Source organism: Oncorhynchus gorbuscha, linkage group LG03, assembly GCF_021184085.1.
Source record: "Oncorhynchus gorbuscha isolate QuinsamMale2020 ecotype Even-year linkage group LG03, OgorEven_v1.0, whole genome shotgun sequence".
Lineage (NCBI taxonomy): Eukaryota > Metazoa > Chordata > Actinopteri > Salmoniformes > Salmonidae > Oncorhynchus > Oncorhynchus gorbuscha.
This window is the reverse complement of record NC_060175.1, coordinates 65,036,999-65,053,190: the sequence shown is the minus strand read 5'-3', so window position 1 is coordinate 65,053,190 and position 16,192 is coordinate 65,036,999. Positions and strand designations below refer to the sequence as shown.

Below are 16,192 nucleotides of genomic sequence, written 5' to 3'. Positions count from 1 at the left end.
TAAAAGTGTATGTTAACTGTTAGCTCACACCCAAATTGTGTTGTTGACTCAGCCTATACTCATATGTGTGGCCAAATAATACATTGGAGAATGAAACACTTAAAAAAACAAACATCTACAAACAGACTGCTTCAAAAATGCTTGCTATTTCCTCATAGAGGTTGATGTCATCCTCCAGATGAGGATTAGCTGGCCAATCTGTGGTCGACTCCATTTGATATTTTTAATGACCAGTATACGCCCACACCATTTTGTTGTTGGGGTACGTCCACACCATTCCAACACAGAACAGTTGCGTTTTACCATACTTAAAAAAATGAAAACTATTTCACTCATATTGTAAATAATTATAGTTCATATTTCAAAGAAGAACTGGAAACACTTAACAGTTACATTAACAATACATCCTAAACATTCTGAGGGAGCTCACAGTGTGGTTTTCTTTTATCCGCAATAAATAAAACGAAGGCAGCGAGAATAAAAGAAAAAAGAAAGAAAGAAAGAAAGAAAGACACAAACAAATAGAATATTTTACCCTGTGAAGTAGACTCTTTCAGGTTGATGGTGTAAGTGTTCCTCTGGAAAACTGGGGGGTTGTCATTGATGTCTAGAATCTCCACCTCCACTCCCAGCCGGGTGTCCAATGCATTATTGGATGTATCTCGGGCCTCAAATGTCAGCTGTAGTCCCATGTGATAAGGAAGATGTGAATCAATCCACCAGTCATTCAACCAACCAACCAATCAATACATCAACCAATCAAGCAAACTATCGAGCTATTAAGCAATACATTTAATAAGAACTAAACCAAACTAAAATAACACAACGCAATACCCATACAGAAAAAAATACATTTCAATATACACTGCTCAAAAAAATAAAGAGAACACCTAAACAACATAATGTAACTCCAACTCAATCACACTTCTGTGAAATCAAACTGTCCACTTAGGAAGCAACACTGATTGACAATAAACTTCACATGGTGTTGTGCAAATAGAATAGACAACAGGGGGAAAGGTGAGCATGGAGGCGCTACCAGGAGACAGCCCAGTACATCAGGAGACGTGGAGGAGGCCGTAGGAGGGCAACAACCCAGCAGCAGGACCTCTACCTCCGCCTTTGTGCAAGGATGAGCAGGAGGAGCACTGCCAGAACCCTGCAAAATGACCTCCAGCAGGCCACAAATGTGCATGTGTCTGCTCAAACGGTCATAAACAGATTCCATGAGGGTGGTATGAGGGCCCAACGTCCACAGGTGGGGGTTGTGCTTACAGACCAACACCGTGCAGGACGTTTGGCATTAGCCAGAGAACACCAAGATTGGCAAATTCGCCACTGGCGCCCTGTGCTCTTCACAGATGAAAGCAGGTTCACACTGAGCACATGTGACAGACGTGACAGTCTGGAGACGCCGTGGAGAACGTTCTGCTGCCTGTGACATCCTCCAGCATGACCGGTTTGGCGGTGGGTCAGTCATGGTGTGGGGTGGCATTTCTTTGGGGGGCCGCACAGCCCTCAATGTGCTCGCCAGAGGTAGCCTGACTGCCATTAGGTACCGAGATGACATCCTCAGACCCCTTGTGAGACCATATGCTGGTGCGGTTGGCCCTGGGTTCCTCCTAATGCAAGACAATGCTAGACCTCATGTGGCTGGAGTGTGTCAGCAGTTCCTGCAAGAGGAAGGCATTGGTGCTATGGACTGGCCCACCCGTTCCCCAGTCCTGAATCCAATTGAGCACATCTGGGACATCATGTCTCGCTCCCATCCACCAACGCCACATTGCACCACAGACTGTCCAGGAGTTGGCAGATGCTTTAGTCCAGGTCTGGGAGGAGATCCCTCAGGAGACCATCCGCCACCTCATCAGGAGCATGCCCAGGCGTTGTAGGGAGGTCATACAGGCACGTGGAGGCCACACACACTACTGAGCCTCATTTTGACTTGTTTTAAGGACATCAAAGTTGGATCAGCCTGTAGTGTGGTTTTTCACTTTCATTTTGAGTGTGACTCCAAATCTAAACCTCCATGGGTTGATAAATTTGATTTCCATTGATAATTTTTGTGTGATTTTGTTGTCAGCACATTCAACTATGTAAAGAAAAAAGTATTTAATAAGAATATTTCATTCATTCAGATCTAGGATGTGTTATTTTAGTGTTCCCTTTATTTTTTTGAGCAGTGTGTTTAATGTCATGTAAAATGTAGTTCCAATACATGTAGATACATTTGGGCCATAAGCAAAAAACAAATCCTCATCCAGCAGCGGCTCCTATTGGCAGGGGACTTTAATGCAGGCAAATTTAAATCCGTTTTACCTCATTTCTACCAGCATGTCACATGTACAACCAGAGGAAAACAAACTCTAGACCACCTTTACTCCACATATAGAGACGCATACAAAACTCTCCCTCAATCTCCATTTGGCAAATCTGACCATAATTCTATCCTCCTGATTCCTGCTTAAAAGCAAAAACTAAAGCAGGAAGTACCAGTGACTCACTCAATGTAGAAGAGGTCAGATGACACGGGTGCTACGCTACAGGACTAATTTTGCTAGCACAGACTGGAATATGTTCTGGGATTCATCCAATGGCATTGGGGAGTATACCACCTCAGTCACCGGCTTCATCATGAAGTGCATTGACGACGTCATCCCCACAGTGACCGTACGTACATATCCCAACCAGAAGCCATAGATTACAGGCAAAATTCGCACGGAGCTAAAGGCTAGAGCTGCCGCTTTCAAGGAGCTAGACACTAATCCGGACGGTTATAAGAAATCCCGCTATGCCCTCAGACAAACCATCAAACAGGCAAAGCATCAATACAGGACTAAGATTGAATCCTACTACACTGGAACTGACCATCGTCGGAGGTGACAGGGCTTGAAAACTAGTACGGACTACAATGGGAAACCCAGTCACAAGATGGCCAGTAACGCGAGCCTACTAGACGAGCTAAATGCCTTTGTTGCTCACCTTGAGGCAAGCAACACTGACGCACGCATTAGAGCACCAGCTGTTTCGGACGACTGTGCGATCATGCTCTCTGAGGTGAGCAAGACCTTTAAACAGTTCAACATTCACAAAGCCGTGCGGCCAGACGGATTTCCAGGACATGTAGTCAAAGCATGCGTGATCAACTGGCAAGTGTCTTCATTGACATTTTCAACCACACCCCGAGAGCGTCTGGTCAGCGGGGTGGTGGCACCGGGATCCTCATCTCTCCCAAGTGGTCATTCTCTCTTTCTCCCCTTACCCATCTGTCTATCGCCTCCTTTGAATTCCATGCTGTCACAGTTACTAGCCCTTTCAAGCTTAACATCCTTATCATTTATCGCCCTCCAGGTTCCCTCGGAGAGTTCATCAATGAGCTTGATGCCTTGATAAGCTCCTTTCCTGAGGACGGCTCACCTCTCACAGTTCTGGGCGACTTTAACCTCCCCACGTCTACCTTTGACTCTTTCCTCTCTGCCTCCTTCTTTCCACTCCTCTCCTCTTTTGACCTCACCCTCTCACCTTCCCCCTACTCACAAGGCAGGCAATACGCTCGACCTCATCTTTACTAGATGCTGTTCTTCCACTAACCTCACTGCAACTCCCCTCCAAGTCTCCGACCACTGCCTTGTATCCTTTTCCCTCTCGCTCTCATCCAACACCTCCCACACTGCCCCTACTCGGATGGTATCGCGCCGTCCCAACCTTCGCTCTCTCTCCCCGCTACTCTCTCCTCTTCCATCCTATCATCTCTTCCCTCCGCTCAAACCTTCTCCCACCTATCTCCTGATTCTGCCTCCTCAACCCTCCTCTCCTCCCTCTCTGCATCCCTTGACTCTCTATGTCCCCTATCCTCCAGGCCGGCTCGGTCCTCCCCTCCCGCTCCGTGGCTCGATGACTCATTGCGAGCTCACAGAACAGGGCTCCGGGCAGCCGAGCGGAAATGGAGGAAAACTCGCCTCCCTGCGGACCTGGCATCCTTTCACTCCCTCCTCTCTACATTTTCCTCCTCTGTCTCTGCTGCTAAAGCCACTTTCTACCACGCTAAATTCCAAGCATCTGCCTCTAACCCTAGGAAGCTCTTTGCCACCTTCTCCTCCCTCCTGAATCCTCCGCCCCCTCCCCCCCCCTCCTCCCTCTCTGCAGATGACTTCGTCAACCATTTTGAAAAGAAGGTCGACGACATCCGATCCTCGTTTGCTAAGTCAAACGACACCGCTGGTTCTGCTCACACTGCCCTACCCTGTGCTCTGACCTCTTTCTCCCCTCTCTCTCCAGATGAAATCTCGCGTCTTGTGACGGCCGGCCGCCCAACAACCTGCCCGCTTGACCCTATCCCCTCCTCTCTTCTCCAGACCATTTCCGGAGACCTTCTCCCTTACCTCACCTCGCTCATCAACTCATCCCTGACCGTTGGCTACGTCCCTTCCGTCTTCAAGAGAGCGAGAGTTGCACCCCTTCTGAAAAAACCTACACTCGATCCCTCCGATGTCAACAATTACAGACCAGTATCCCTTCTTTCTTTTCTCTCCAAAACTCTTGAACGTGCCGTCCTTGGCCAGCTCTCCCGCTATCTCTCTCTGAATGACCTTCTTGATCCAAATCAGTCAGGTTTCAAGACTAGTCATTCAACTGAGACTGCTCTCCTCTGTATCACGGAGGCGCTCCGCACTGCTAAAGCTAACTCTCTCTCCTCTGCTCTCATCCTTCTAGATCTATCGGCTGCCTTCGATACTGTGAACCATCAGATCCTCCTCTCCACCCTCTCCGAGTTGGGCATCTCCGGCGCGGCCCACGCTGGATTGCGTCCTACCTGACAGGTCGCTCCTACCAGGTGGCGTGGCGAGAATCTGTCTCCTCACCACGCGCTCTCACCACTGGTGTCCCCCAGGGCTCTGTTCTTGGCCCTCTCCTATTCTCGCTATACACCAAGTCACTTGGCTCTGTCATAACCTCACATGGTCTCTCTTATCATTGCTATGCAGACGACACACAATTAATCTTCTCCTTTCCCCCTTCTGATGACCAGGTGGCGAATCGCATCTCTGCATGTCTGGCAGACATATCAGTGTGGATGACGGATCACCACCTCAAGCTGAACCTCGGCAAGACGGAGCTGCTCTTCCTCCCGGGGAAGGACTGCCCGTTCCATGATCTCGCCATCACGGTCGACAACTCCATTGTGTCCTCCTCCCAGAGCGCCAAGAACCTTGGCGTGATCCTGGACAACACCCTGTCGTTCTCAACTAACATCAAGGCGGTGGCCCGTTCCTGTAGGTTCATGCTCTACAACATCCGCAGAGTACGACCCTGCCTCACACAGGAAGCGGCGCAGGTCCTAATCCAGGCACTTGTCATCTCCCGTCTGGATTACTGCAACTCGCTGTTGGCTGGGCTCCCTGCCTGTGCCATTAAACCCCTTCAACTCATCCAGAACGCCGCAGCCCGTCTGGTGTTCAACCTTCCCAAGTTCTCTCACGTCACCCCGCTCCTCCGTTCTCTCCACTGGCTTCCAGTTGAAGCTCGCATCCGCTACAAGACCATGGTGCTTGCCTACGGAGCTGTGAGGGGAACGGCACCTCAGTACCTCCAGGCTCTGATCAGGCCCTACACCCAAACAAGGGCACTGCGTTCATCCACCTCTGGCCTGCTCGCCTCCCTACCACTGAGGAAGTACAGCTCCCGCTCAGCCCAGTCAAAACTGTTCGCTGCCCTGGCCCCCCAATGGTGGAACAAACTCCCTCACGACGCCAGGACAGCGGAGTCAATCACCACCTTCCGGAGACACCTGAAACCCCACCTCTTTAAGGAATACCTAGGATAGGTTAAGTAATCCCTCTCACCCCACCCCCCCCCCTAAGTTTTAGATGCACTATTGTTAAGTGACTGTCCCACTGGATGTCATAAGGTGAATGCACCAATTTGTAAGTCGCTCTGGATAAGAGCGTCTGCTAAATGACTTAAATGTAATGTAAATGTAAACCTCTCCCTGACCAAGTCTGTAATACCTACATGTTTTAAACAGACCACCATAGTCCCTGTGCCCAAGTTAGGGAAGGTAACCTGGCTAAATGATTACCGCCCCATAGCACTCACGTCGGTAGCCATGAAGTGCTTTGAAAGGCTGGTCATGGCTCACATCAACACCATCATGCCGGAAACCCTATACCCATTCCAATTCGCATACCGCCTCAACAGATCCACAGATGATGCAATCTCAATCACACTCCACACATCCCATTTCCCTACTGGACAAAAGGAACACCTATGTGAGAATGCTTTTCATTGACTACAGCTCAGCATTCAACACCATATTGCCAACAAAGCTCATCACTAAGCTAAGGAACTAAACAGCTCCCTCTGCAACTGCATGCTGGACTTCCTGACAGGCCGCCACCAGGTGGTAAGTGTAGGCAGCAACACATCTGCCACACTGATCGTCAACACCTGGGCCCCTCAGGGGTGCGTGCTTAGTCCACTCCTCTACTCCCTGTTCACCCACAGCTGCATGGCCAAGCACGACTTCTACACCATCATTAAGTTTGCTGACGACACAAAAGTGGTAGGCCTGGTCACCGACAATGATGAGACAGCCTATAGGGAGGAGGTCAGAGACCTGGCAGTGTGGTGCCAGGACAACAACCTCTCCCTTAATGTGAGCAAGACAAAGGAGCTGATCGTGGACTGAAGGAAAAGGAGGGCTGAACAGGCCCCCATTAACATCGATGGGGCTGTAGTGGAGCGGGTCAAGAGTTTCAAGTTCCTTGGTGTCCAAATCACCAACAAACTATCATGGTCCAAAGACAGTTGTGAAGAGGTAACGACAACACATTGTCCCCCTCAGGAGACTGAAAAGATTTGTCATGGGTCCCCAGGCACTACAGAGGGTTGTGTGTACGGCCCAGTACATCCCTGGGGCCAAGCTTCCTGCCATTCAGGACCTATATACAAGGTGGTGTCAGAGGAAGGCCCAAAGAATATTATGTTATTTGTCACATGCTTTGTAAACAACAGGTGTATACTAACGGTGAAATGCTTACTTATGTGCCCTTGCCAACAATGCAGAGAGATATAATATTGAAAAATAATAGAAAAGTAAAACATGGAATAATAAATGTAATGATAAATATACAATGAGTAACGATAAGAGACATTTATGCGTGATCCGAAATTGTGGTCGGATGTTCCGTATGGAGGGTGTAGCGCAATTAAGGAGCCTCCAGAAGCATGCATAAGCTAAGTTTAGCTGCGTACTGCATCACCGTGTAGCTCACACTTTTTTTTTACAATGCGGAAAGCTCCGACTAGTTTCGCATTGACATGATTGGTTGACGGTAGGTGGGGGCAGGAGGTCTTATGTAACACAAACTCATTTCCTTGACAACATCTTTCACAACAGCGCTGCGCTGCTCCGTGGACTGCAAGAAGTATGAATGCAGACGTCGAATTGGCCATGCAGCACCTTTAACTCGGCTATATACACTGGGTACCAGTGCCAAGTCATTGTGCAGGGGTACGAGGTCATAAGCTAGATACAGTTGAAGTCGGAAGTTTACATACACTTAGGTTGGAGTCATTAAAACTCGCTTTTCAACCCCTCCACACATTTCTTATTAACAAACTACAGTTTTGGCAAGTCAGTTAGGACTTCTACTTTGACACAAGTAATTTTTCCAACAATGGTTTACAGACAGATTATTTCACTTATAATTCACTGTATTGCAATTCCAGTGGGTCAGAAGTTTACATACACTAAGTTGACTCTGCCTTTAAACAGCTTGAACAATTCCAGAAAATTCCAGAAAAAACTTCTGAGGCTAATTGACATCATTTGAGTAAATTGGAGCTGTACCTGTGGATGTATTTCAAGGCCTACCTTCAAACTCAGTGCCTCTTTGCTTGACATCATGGGAAAATCAAAATAAATCAGCCAAGACCTCATATAAAAATGGTAGACCACCACAAGTCTGGTTCATCTTTGGGATGATCTTTGGTGCAAAAAGTGCAAATCAATACCTGAACAACAGCAAAGGACCTTGTGAAGATCTGGAGGAAACAGGTACAAAAGTATCTATAACCACAGTAAAACGAGTCCTACATTGACATAACCTGAAAGGCCGCTCAGGAAGGAAGATGCCACTGCTCCAAATCCGCCATAAAAAAGCCAGACTACGGTTTGCAACTGCACATGGGGACAAAGATCCTACTGTCTGGAGAAATGTAACAAAAAATAAAAAAGGAGGATGCTTGCAAGCCGAAGAACATCATCCCAACCATGAAGCACGGGGGTGGCAGCATGTTGTGGGAGTGCTTTGAGGGACTGGTACACATCACAAAATAGATGGCATCATTGAGGAATGCAAATTGTGTGGATATATTGAAGCAACATCTCAAGACATCAGTCAGGAAGTTAAAGCTTGGTCGCAAATGGGTCTTCCAAATGGACAATGACCCCAAACATACTTCCAAAGTTGTGGCAAAATGGCTTAAGGACAACAAAGTCAAGGTATTGGAGTGGCCATCACAAATCCCTGACCTCAATCCCATAGAAAATGTGTGGGCAGAACTGAAAAAGCGTGTGCTAGCAAGGAGGCCTACAAACCTGACTCAGTTACACCAGCTCTGTCAGGAGGTATGGGCCCAAATTCACCCAACTTATTGTGGGAAGCTTGTGGAAGGCTACCCAAAATGTTTGACCCAAGTTAAACAATTTAAAGGCAATGCCAACAAATACTAATTGAGTGTATGTAAACCTCTGACCCCCTGGGAATGTGATGAAAGTAATAGAAGCTGAAATAAATAATTACCTTTACTATTATTCTGACATTTCACATTCTTAAAACAAAGTGGTGATCCTAACTTTTACTAAGATTAAATGTCAGGAATTGTGAGAGTTTAAAAGTATTTGGCTAAGGTGTATGTAAAATTCCGACTTCAACTGTATGTACATATAACTAGGAATAATGTGACAGATTTTAAACACCTACAGCAGCATATACAGTGGGGCAAAAAGTATTTAGTCAGCCACCAATTGTGCAAATTCTCCCACTTAAAACGATGAGAGAGGCCTGTAATTTTCATCATAGGTACACTTCAACTATGACAGACAAAATGAGAAGAAAAATCCAGAAAATCACATTGTAGGTTTTTTAATGAATTTATTTGCAAATTATGGTGGAAAATACGTTTTTGGTCACCTACAAACAAGCAAGATTTCTGGCTCTCACAAACCTGCAACTTCTTCTTTAAGGGGCTCCTCTGTCCTCCACTCGTTACCTGTATTAATGGCACTTGTTTGAACTTGTTATCAGTATAAAAGACACCTGTCCACAACCTCAAACAGTCACACTCCAAACTCCACTATGGCCAAGACCAAAGAGCTGTCTAAGGACACCAGAAACAAAATTGTAGACCTGCATCAGGCTGGGAAGACTGAATCTGCAATAGGTAAGCAGCTTGGTTTGAAGAAATCAACTGTGGGAGCAATTATTAGGACACGGAAGACATGGAAGACATACAAGACCACTGATAATCTCCCTCGATCTGGGGCTCCATGCAAGATCTCACCCCGTGGGGTCAAAATGATCACAAGAACGGTGAGCAAAAATCCTAGAACCACACGGGGGGACCTAGTGAATGACCTGCAGAGAGCTGGGACCAAAGTAACAAAGCCTACCATCAGTAACACACTACGCCGCTTGGGACTCAAATTCTGCAGTGCCAGCTGTGTCCCCCTGCTTAAGCCAGTACATGTCCAGGCCCGTCTGAAGTTTGCTAGAGAGCATTTGGATGATCCAGAAGAAGATTGGGAGAATGTCATATGGTCAGATGAAACCAAAATATAACTTTTTGGTAAAAAGTCAACTTGTCGTGTTTGGAGGACAAATAATGCTGAGTTGCATCCAAAGAACACCATACCTACTGTGAAGCATGGGGGTGGAAACATCATGCTTTGGGGCTGTTTCTCTGCAAAGGGAACAGGCGACTGATCCATGTAAAGGAAAGAATGAATGGAGCCATGTATCGTGAGATTTTGAGTGAAAACCTCCTTCCATCAGCAAGGGCATTGAAGATGAAACGTGGCTGGGTCGTTCAGCACGACAATGATCCCAAACACACCGCCCGGGCAACGAAGGAGTGGCTTCGTAAGAAGCATTTAAAGGTCCTGGAGTGGCCTAGCCAGTCTCCAGATCTCAACCCCACAGAAAATCTTTGGAGGGAGTTGAAAGTCCGTGTTGCCCAGCAACAGCCCCAAAACATCACTGCTCCAGAGGAGATCTGCATGGAGGAATGAGCCAAAATGCCAGCAACAGTGTGTGAAAACCTTGTGAAGACTTACAGAAAATGATTGACTTCTGTCATTGCCAACAAAGGGTACATAACAAAGTATTTAGATAAACTTTTGTTATTGACCAAATACTTATTTTCCACCATAATTTGCAAAGAAATTAATTAAAAATCCTACAACGTGATTTTCTGGATTTTTTTTCTCATTTTGTCTGACATAGGGTTAGGGTTAGGGTTAGTGTACATTTGTGAAAATTACAGGCCTCTCTCATCTTTTTAAGTGGGAGAACTTGCACAATTGGTGGCTGACTAAATAATTTTTGCCCCACTGTATGATGAGTCAAAAAAGTGTAAAAAGGGTCAATACAGCTATTTGATTAATGTTTAACTAACTATTTAGCATCGTTATGGCTTGGGGGTAGAAACTGTTCAGGGCCCCTGTGTTGAAGTTCAGCATGGGGGATGGGTTGTTGCCTAGCCTCGCCACCTGGGGGTGGCCCGTCAGGAAGTCCAGGATCCAGTTGTAGAGGGAGGTGTTTAATCCCAGGGTCCTGAGCTTAGTGATAAGCTTGGATGGCACTATGATTTTGAAAGCTGAGATGTAGTCAATGAACATCAATCTCAGATAGGTAGATGTTCCTCTAGGTGGAAAATAACAACCATGTGTCATGATTAGACAGTGAAAAAGACACCAATTTCTTTAAGAATTTATTTAAACAGTTAAAGCAAATTTACCAACATTTCTGAAAATAGATATATACTGTTTTGCAATGGTGTAAATTACTTGAATAAAACTATTTTAAAGTACTAATTAAGTAGTTTTCTGGGGTATCTGTACTTTACTTTACTATGAGATATATACAGTATGTTTTTGTTTTACTTCACTACATTCCTAAAGAAATTGAATGTACTTTTTCTCTGACAGCCAAAAGTACTCATCACATTTTGACAGGAAAATGGTCCCATTCACACACTTATCAAGAGAACATCCCTGGTCATCCCTACTGCGTCTGATCTGGCAGACTCATTAAACATAAATGCTTCGTTTGTAAATGTCTGAGTGTGGGAGTGTGCCCCTGGCTATCCGAAAAGAAAAAAAGAAAAGAAATTGTGCCATCTGTCTTGCTTAATATAAGGAATTTAAAATGATTTATACTTTTGCTTTTGATACTTAAGTACATTTAGGCAATTCCATTTACTTTTGATACTTAAGTATATTTAAAACCACGTAGTATTTTACTGGGTGTCTTTCACTTTTACTTGAGTCATTTTCTATTAATTAATGTATCTGTACTTTTACTCTATTATGACAATTGAATACCTTTTCCACAGCTGGTGTTTTGGAATTCAACTCTTCAAGTGTCTCTCTTCAGTTGAATGAAGTAATGAGAGATTGGGCACTGTTTTTCTATATTTTATATTTACATTTTTATCGATTGAAACAAAAACTGTACACCGTAAAACATTCCACAATATGTCAAAGTATAGGTCTTCAAATGAATATTTGGTATACAGTGGATGGTTCGCGGTGTTATGGTGTGGTGTGTTCGTAACCAAGTGTAAAAAAAACACTTGAATGGCCCTCCAACTGGTATTTACTAGTTAACTCGTCCATGAATCCCCTTGTGATGGGGAGTGGAAGCTTGTTGTATGCAACAGGGTGGGACAATTGAATGCAAAATTCCGTTGTTAAAACATTTCTAGCCTGTCTATCTATGGGTTACAGGTTTGACGTGTTATGTTCGACCCGCTCAGTTTTTCACGACAAAGCAACAGAAAATTGCCAAACAGAGTAGAACCAGCTCCCCTGCTTTTACGAGGATCAGTGTAGTGGAGGTGTTCAACACCTGGGGGAGGCCCGTCAGGCAGTCCAGGACCCAGTTGCACAGGGAGGGGTTCAGACCTAGGGCCGCGAGCTTAATGATGAGCTTGGAGGGTAATTGTGGTGTTGAAGGCTGAGCTATAGTCAATGAACAGCATTCTTACATAGGTATTTCTCTTGTCCAGATGGTATAGGGCAGTGTGCAATGCGATAGGGATTGCATCTATTGGGGCCTCATGCAAATTAAAGTGGGTCTAGGTTGTCAGGGAAGGTAGAGGTGATAAGATCCTTAACTAGCCTCTCAAAGCACTTCGTAATGACAGAAGTGAGTGCTGTGGGGCATAGTCATTTAGTTCAGTGACCTTTGCTTTCTTGGGTGCAGGAACAATGGTGGACATCTTGAAGCAAATGGGGACAGCAGACTCTGAGGACGCGGCTAGGAATGCTGTCTGGGCCGGCAGCCTTGCGAGGGTTAAAACACCACGAGTAGTTAATCATTAAACATACTGTCTTTTTACTTCCAGGACAGTTCTTTATTCCTGTCTGCGCGATGTACTGAGAACCTAGCTGGCTGTATGGACGGGGACAGTATATCCTGAGAGAGCCATGATTCTATGAGTATGTTACAGTCCCTATTCTCTCTGTGCAAACTGGAAACCACATGTACTGAGGCCGCATTTTTTGTAGCTGGGGATTTAACAAAGCAAATTTGAGGAAAACTCTACCGAAGTTTTATCAACACATTGACACATTTGACTCTTGCCTCAAAAACACTAAAGCACTGTTACTCCCCCTTCTGAGATGGCTACAAGGCCCTCCCCTGCGCTCCCTTCAGCAAATCAGATCACGACTACATTTTTTCTCCTCCCTTCCTATAGACAGAACCTCAAACAGGAATTACCGGTGCTAAGGTCGATTCAACATTGGGCTCACCTATCGGAATCCATGCTTCAAGATTGTTTTGATCGTGCAGACTGGGCAATGTGGCGGCAGGTAGCCTAGTGGTTAGGGCGTTGGACTAGTAATCAAAAGGTTTCAAGATCGAATCCCCGAGCTGACAATGTAAAAATCTGTTGTTCTGCCCCTGAACAAGGCAGTTAACCCACTCTTCTTAAGCCGTCATTGAAAATAAAGAATTTGTTATTAATTAACTGACCTACCGAGTTAAATAAAAAATTATGGATAGCCTCTGAGAAAAAACAATGTATACACAAGGTGCAAATGTGTAATATCATGCTGTTTAATCAGCTTCTTCATGTGCACAAAATTTGAGAGAAATAAGCTTTTTGTGCATATGAAACATTTCTGGGATTTTCTATTGCAGCTCATGAAACATGGGATTAACACCTTACATGTTGCGTTTATATTCTGTTCAGTGTAATTAAAATTGATAGAATTAGAATTGTTTCAAATCAATTATTTGGCCAATTCTAAATGTCGTTAAAAAATATATTTTAATTGTCTTTTTTTAATGGTTAATGAGTTCCATTCACCCACCTTAAGTTTCTGGTGAAGCTCGTAGTCTAGTTCTCCATGAACTAAGATATCTCCAGTTTCTGTATTGATGGACAGTTTTCCTCTGGGATCCAGATCAACCCCTTGACCATGTAGATGGAAACCCACACGGAACGCCTTCTCAATCTGAACCTGAAACAAAACATACATTCAGTGCATGAATTTGTGTGTGTGTGTGTGTCTGCGTATGCGTGCATGTGCACGCATGGGTGTGCATGTGCACCCGTGTCCGTCCGTCCGCCTACTTGTTCGACCATGTGTGTGTGTGTTTGTATCAATGCACATGTGATTACATAGAAAAAGGAGGCATTTCCCTCTCGACAAAAGAGTGTGTGATCTTTACTTACTTTCCCCAGTACATAAGGATAAGGTCCGGGCCTCGCCTCTTCTATCTTAAAAGAGTCTACAATCCAGATTCTCTTCTGCCGATGCAGTAACTCTTCAGAGGACACACTGACAATCCCCAGACACTACAGAGCAAACCAGACAAGAACAGATGCATTGGTTAAAAAAGGTGAGCCTGTCTCTATTGTGAGTAGGGGCTCAATAAGGTACGGTTAAATTGTACATAAGAATGAATGCGACTGAAAGCCATGGGAACATAAAGACATTTAGCTGAGCTCATCTCACCACCATCTCATTCTCTATATATACATTTATATAAACTACTGTTCAAAAGTTTAGCGTCACTTAGAAATGTCCTTGTTTTTGAACGAAGAGTATATATTTTTGTCCATTAAAATAACATCAAATTGATCAGAAACACACTGTAGACATTGTTAATGTTGTAAATGATCGTTGTAACTTGAAACGGCTGATTGTTAATGGAATATCTACGTAGGCGTACGGAGGCCCATTATCTGTAACCATCACTCCAGTGTTCCAATGGCACGTTGTGTTAGTTTAGAATTTTAAGAGGCTAATTGATAATTAGAAAACCCTTTTGTAATTATTGAAAACTGTTGTGCTGGTTACAGAAGCAATACAACTGGTCTTTAGATTTGTGGGTTTTGTGGGTTCGATTACAGGCTCAAAATGGCCAGAAACAAATAACTTTCTTTTGAATCTCGTCAGTCTAACGCCGTGTACCCCTCCCTTCACAGAACAGCGCAAACTGGCTCTAACCAGAATAGAAAGAGGAGTGGGAGGCCCCGGTGCACAACTGAGAAAGAGGACAAGTGCATTAGAGTGTCTAGTTTGAGAAACAGATGCCTCACAAGTCGTTAGGCCATAATGACCATCATTATATTCAAGGAAAAAGGGGGAGGCTTGCAAGCAGAAGCACTCCATTCCATCCGTGAAGCAAGGGGTTTGCTGCAGGAGGGACTCTTCACAAAATAGATGGCAACATGAGGAATGCAAATTGTGTGGATATATTGAAGCAACATCTCAAGACATCAGTCAGGAAGTTAAAGCTTGGTCGCAAATGGGTCTTCCAAATGGACAATGACACAAAACATACTTCCAAAGTTGTGGCAAAATGGCACAACATATTCAAGGTATTGGAGTGGCCGTCACAAATCTCAATCCCATAGAAAATGTGTGGGCAGAACTGAAAAGGCGTGTGCTAGCAAGGAGGCCTAAAAACCTGACTCAGTTACACCAGCTCTGTCAGGAGGAATGGGCCAAATTTCACCCAACTTATTGTGGGAAGCTTGTGGAAGGCTACCCGAAATGTTTGATCCAAGTTAAACAATTTAAAGGCAATGCTACCAAATACTAATTGAGTGTATGTAAACTTCTTACCCCCTGGAAATGTGATGAAAGAAATAGAAGCTGAAATAAACCATTCTCTCTACTATTATTCTGACATTTCATATTCTTAAAATAAAGTGGTGATCCTAACTGACCGAAGAGAGTGAATTTTTACTAGGATTAAATGTCAGGAATTGTGAAATACTGAGTTGAAATATATTTGGCTAAGGTGTATGTAAACTTCCGACTTAACCTGTAGGTATTTATAGGATTACACATTTTCAATGGATAAGCCACCAGATGTATTAAAGGTTATGAATTTAGTTTTTTTGAACATTCAAGACCAGTTTGCGACCATAAACGGAGGCTTGTGGTGACTGAAAAGCAGTCTGGAGCTCTTCAACAGCCTGAACCAGAGAAGGAGCACATGAATGTAAGACTGTATATTGGTTACTAAACACTGCTAAAAAATTAATTCACACTTCCAGATTTCGCCCACCTTCCAGACCCAAAGATCTAAAGCACTATATCTTCAACACAAAATGCTTAAACTCTGGTTACTTAATCAGTATGATACATTTGATTTAAATATGCTATTCCAATCCTAGTCTGAATGAACACAGAAAGTCCCATCCCAAACTATATCCAAGTAAATGGTTGAGCATGATAAACCACTGTGACCCTCTCCAATGACCCTCTATTCAGCAGATTATTGATTTCAAACATGAAACCTTACCAGTGTGATAAGCAGACAGGTACTTCTAGTCCCCATGTTGTATCCAGATGTGTGAGCTGATATGGTACTCCGATGCCACAGAGTGTTGGCTTGTCCCTAAATACAGTACAGACACAGTCCACCTGAGGTGAAAACAC

General features: G+C 44.5%; 1 protein-coding gene across 1 annotated transcript in view; it reads right to left on the bottom strand.

The window, feature by feature from the left end:
• The window catches only part of LOC124031708 (cadherin-13-like), a 26,313-nt gene extending 10,121 nt beyond the window's left edge, over positions 1–16,192 (bottom strand). Inside the window, exons 1-4 of the mRNA XM_046343292.1 lie at positions 16,056–16,192; positions 13,972–14,094; positions 13,607–13,756; positions 536–680 (exon numbers count right to left, since the gene is read on the bottom strand). Coding sequence (XP_046199248.1) covers positions 536–680; positions 13,607–13,756; positions 13,972–14,094; positions 16,056–16,091 — 454 coding nt within the window. The 5' untranslated portion in view covers positions 16,092–16,192. The remainder of the gene's footprint in view (positions 1–535; positions 681–13,606; positions 13,757–13,971; positions 14,095–16,055) is intronic.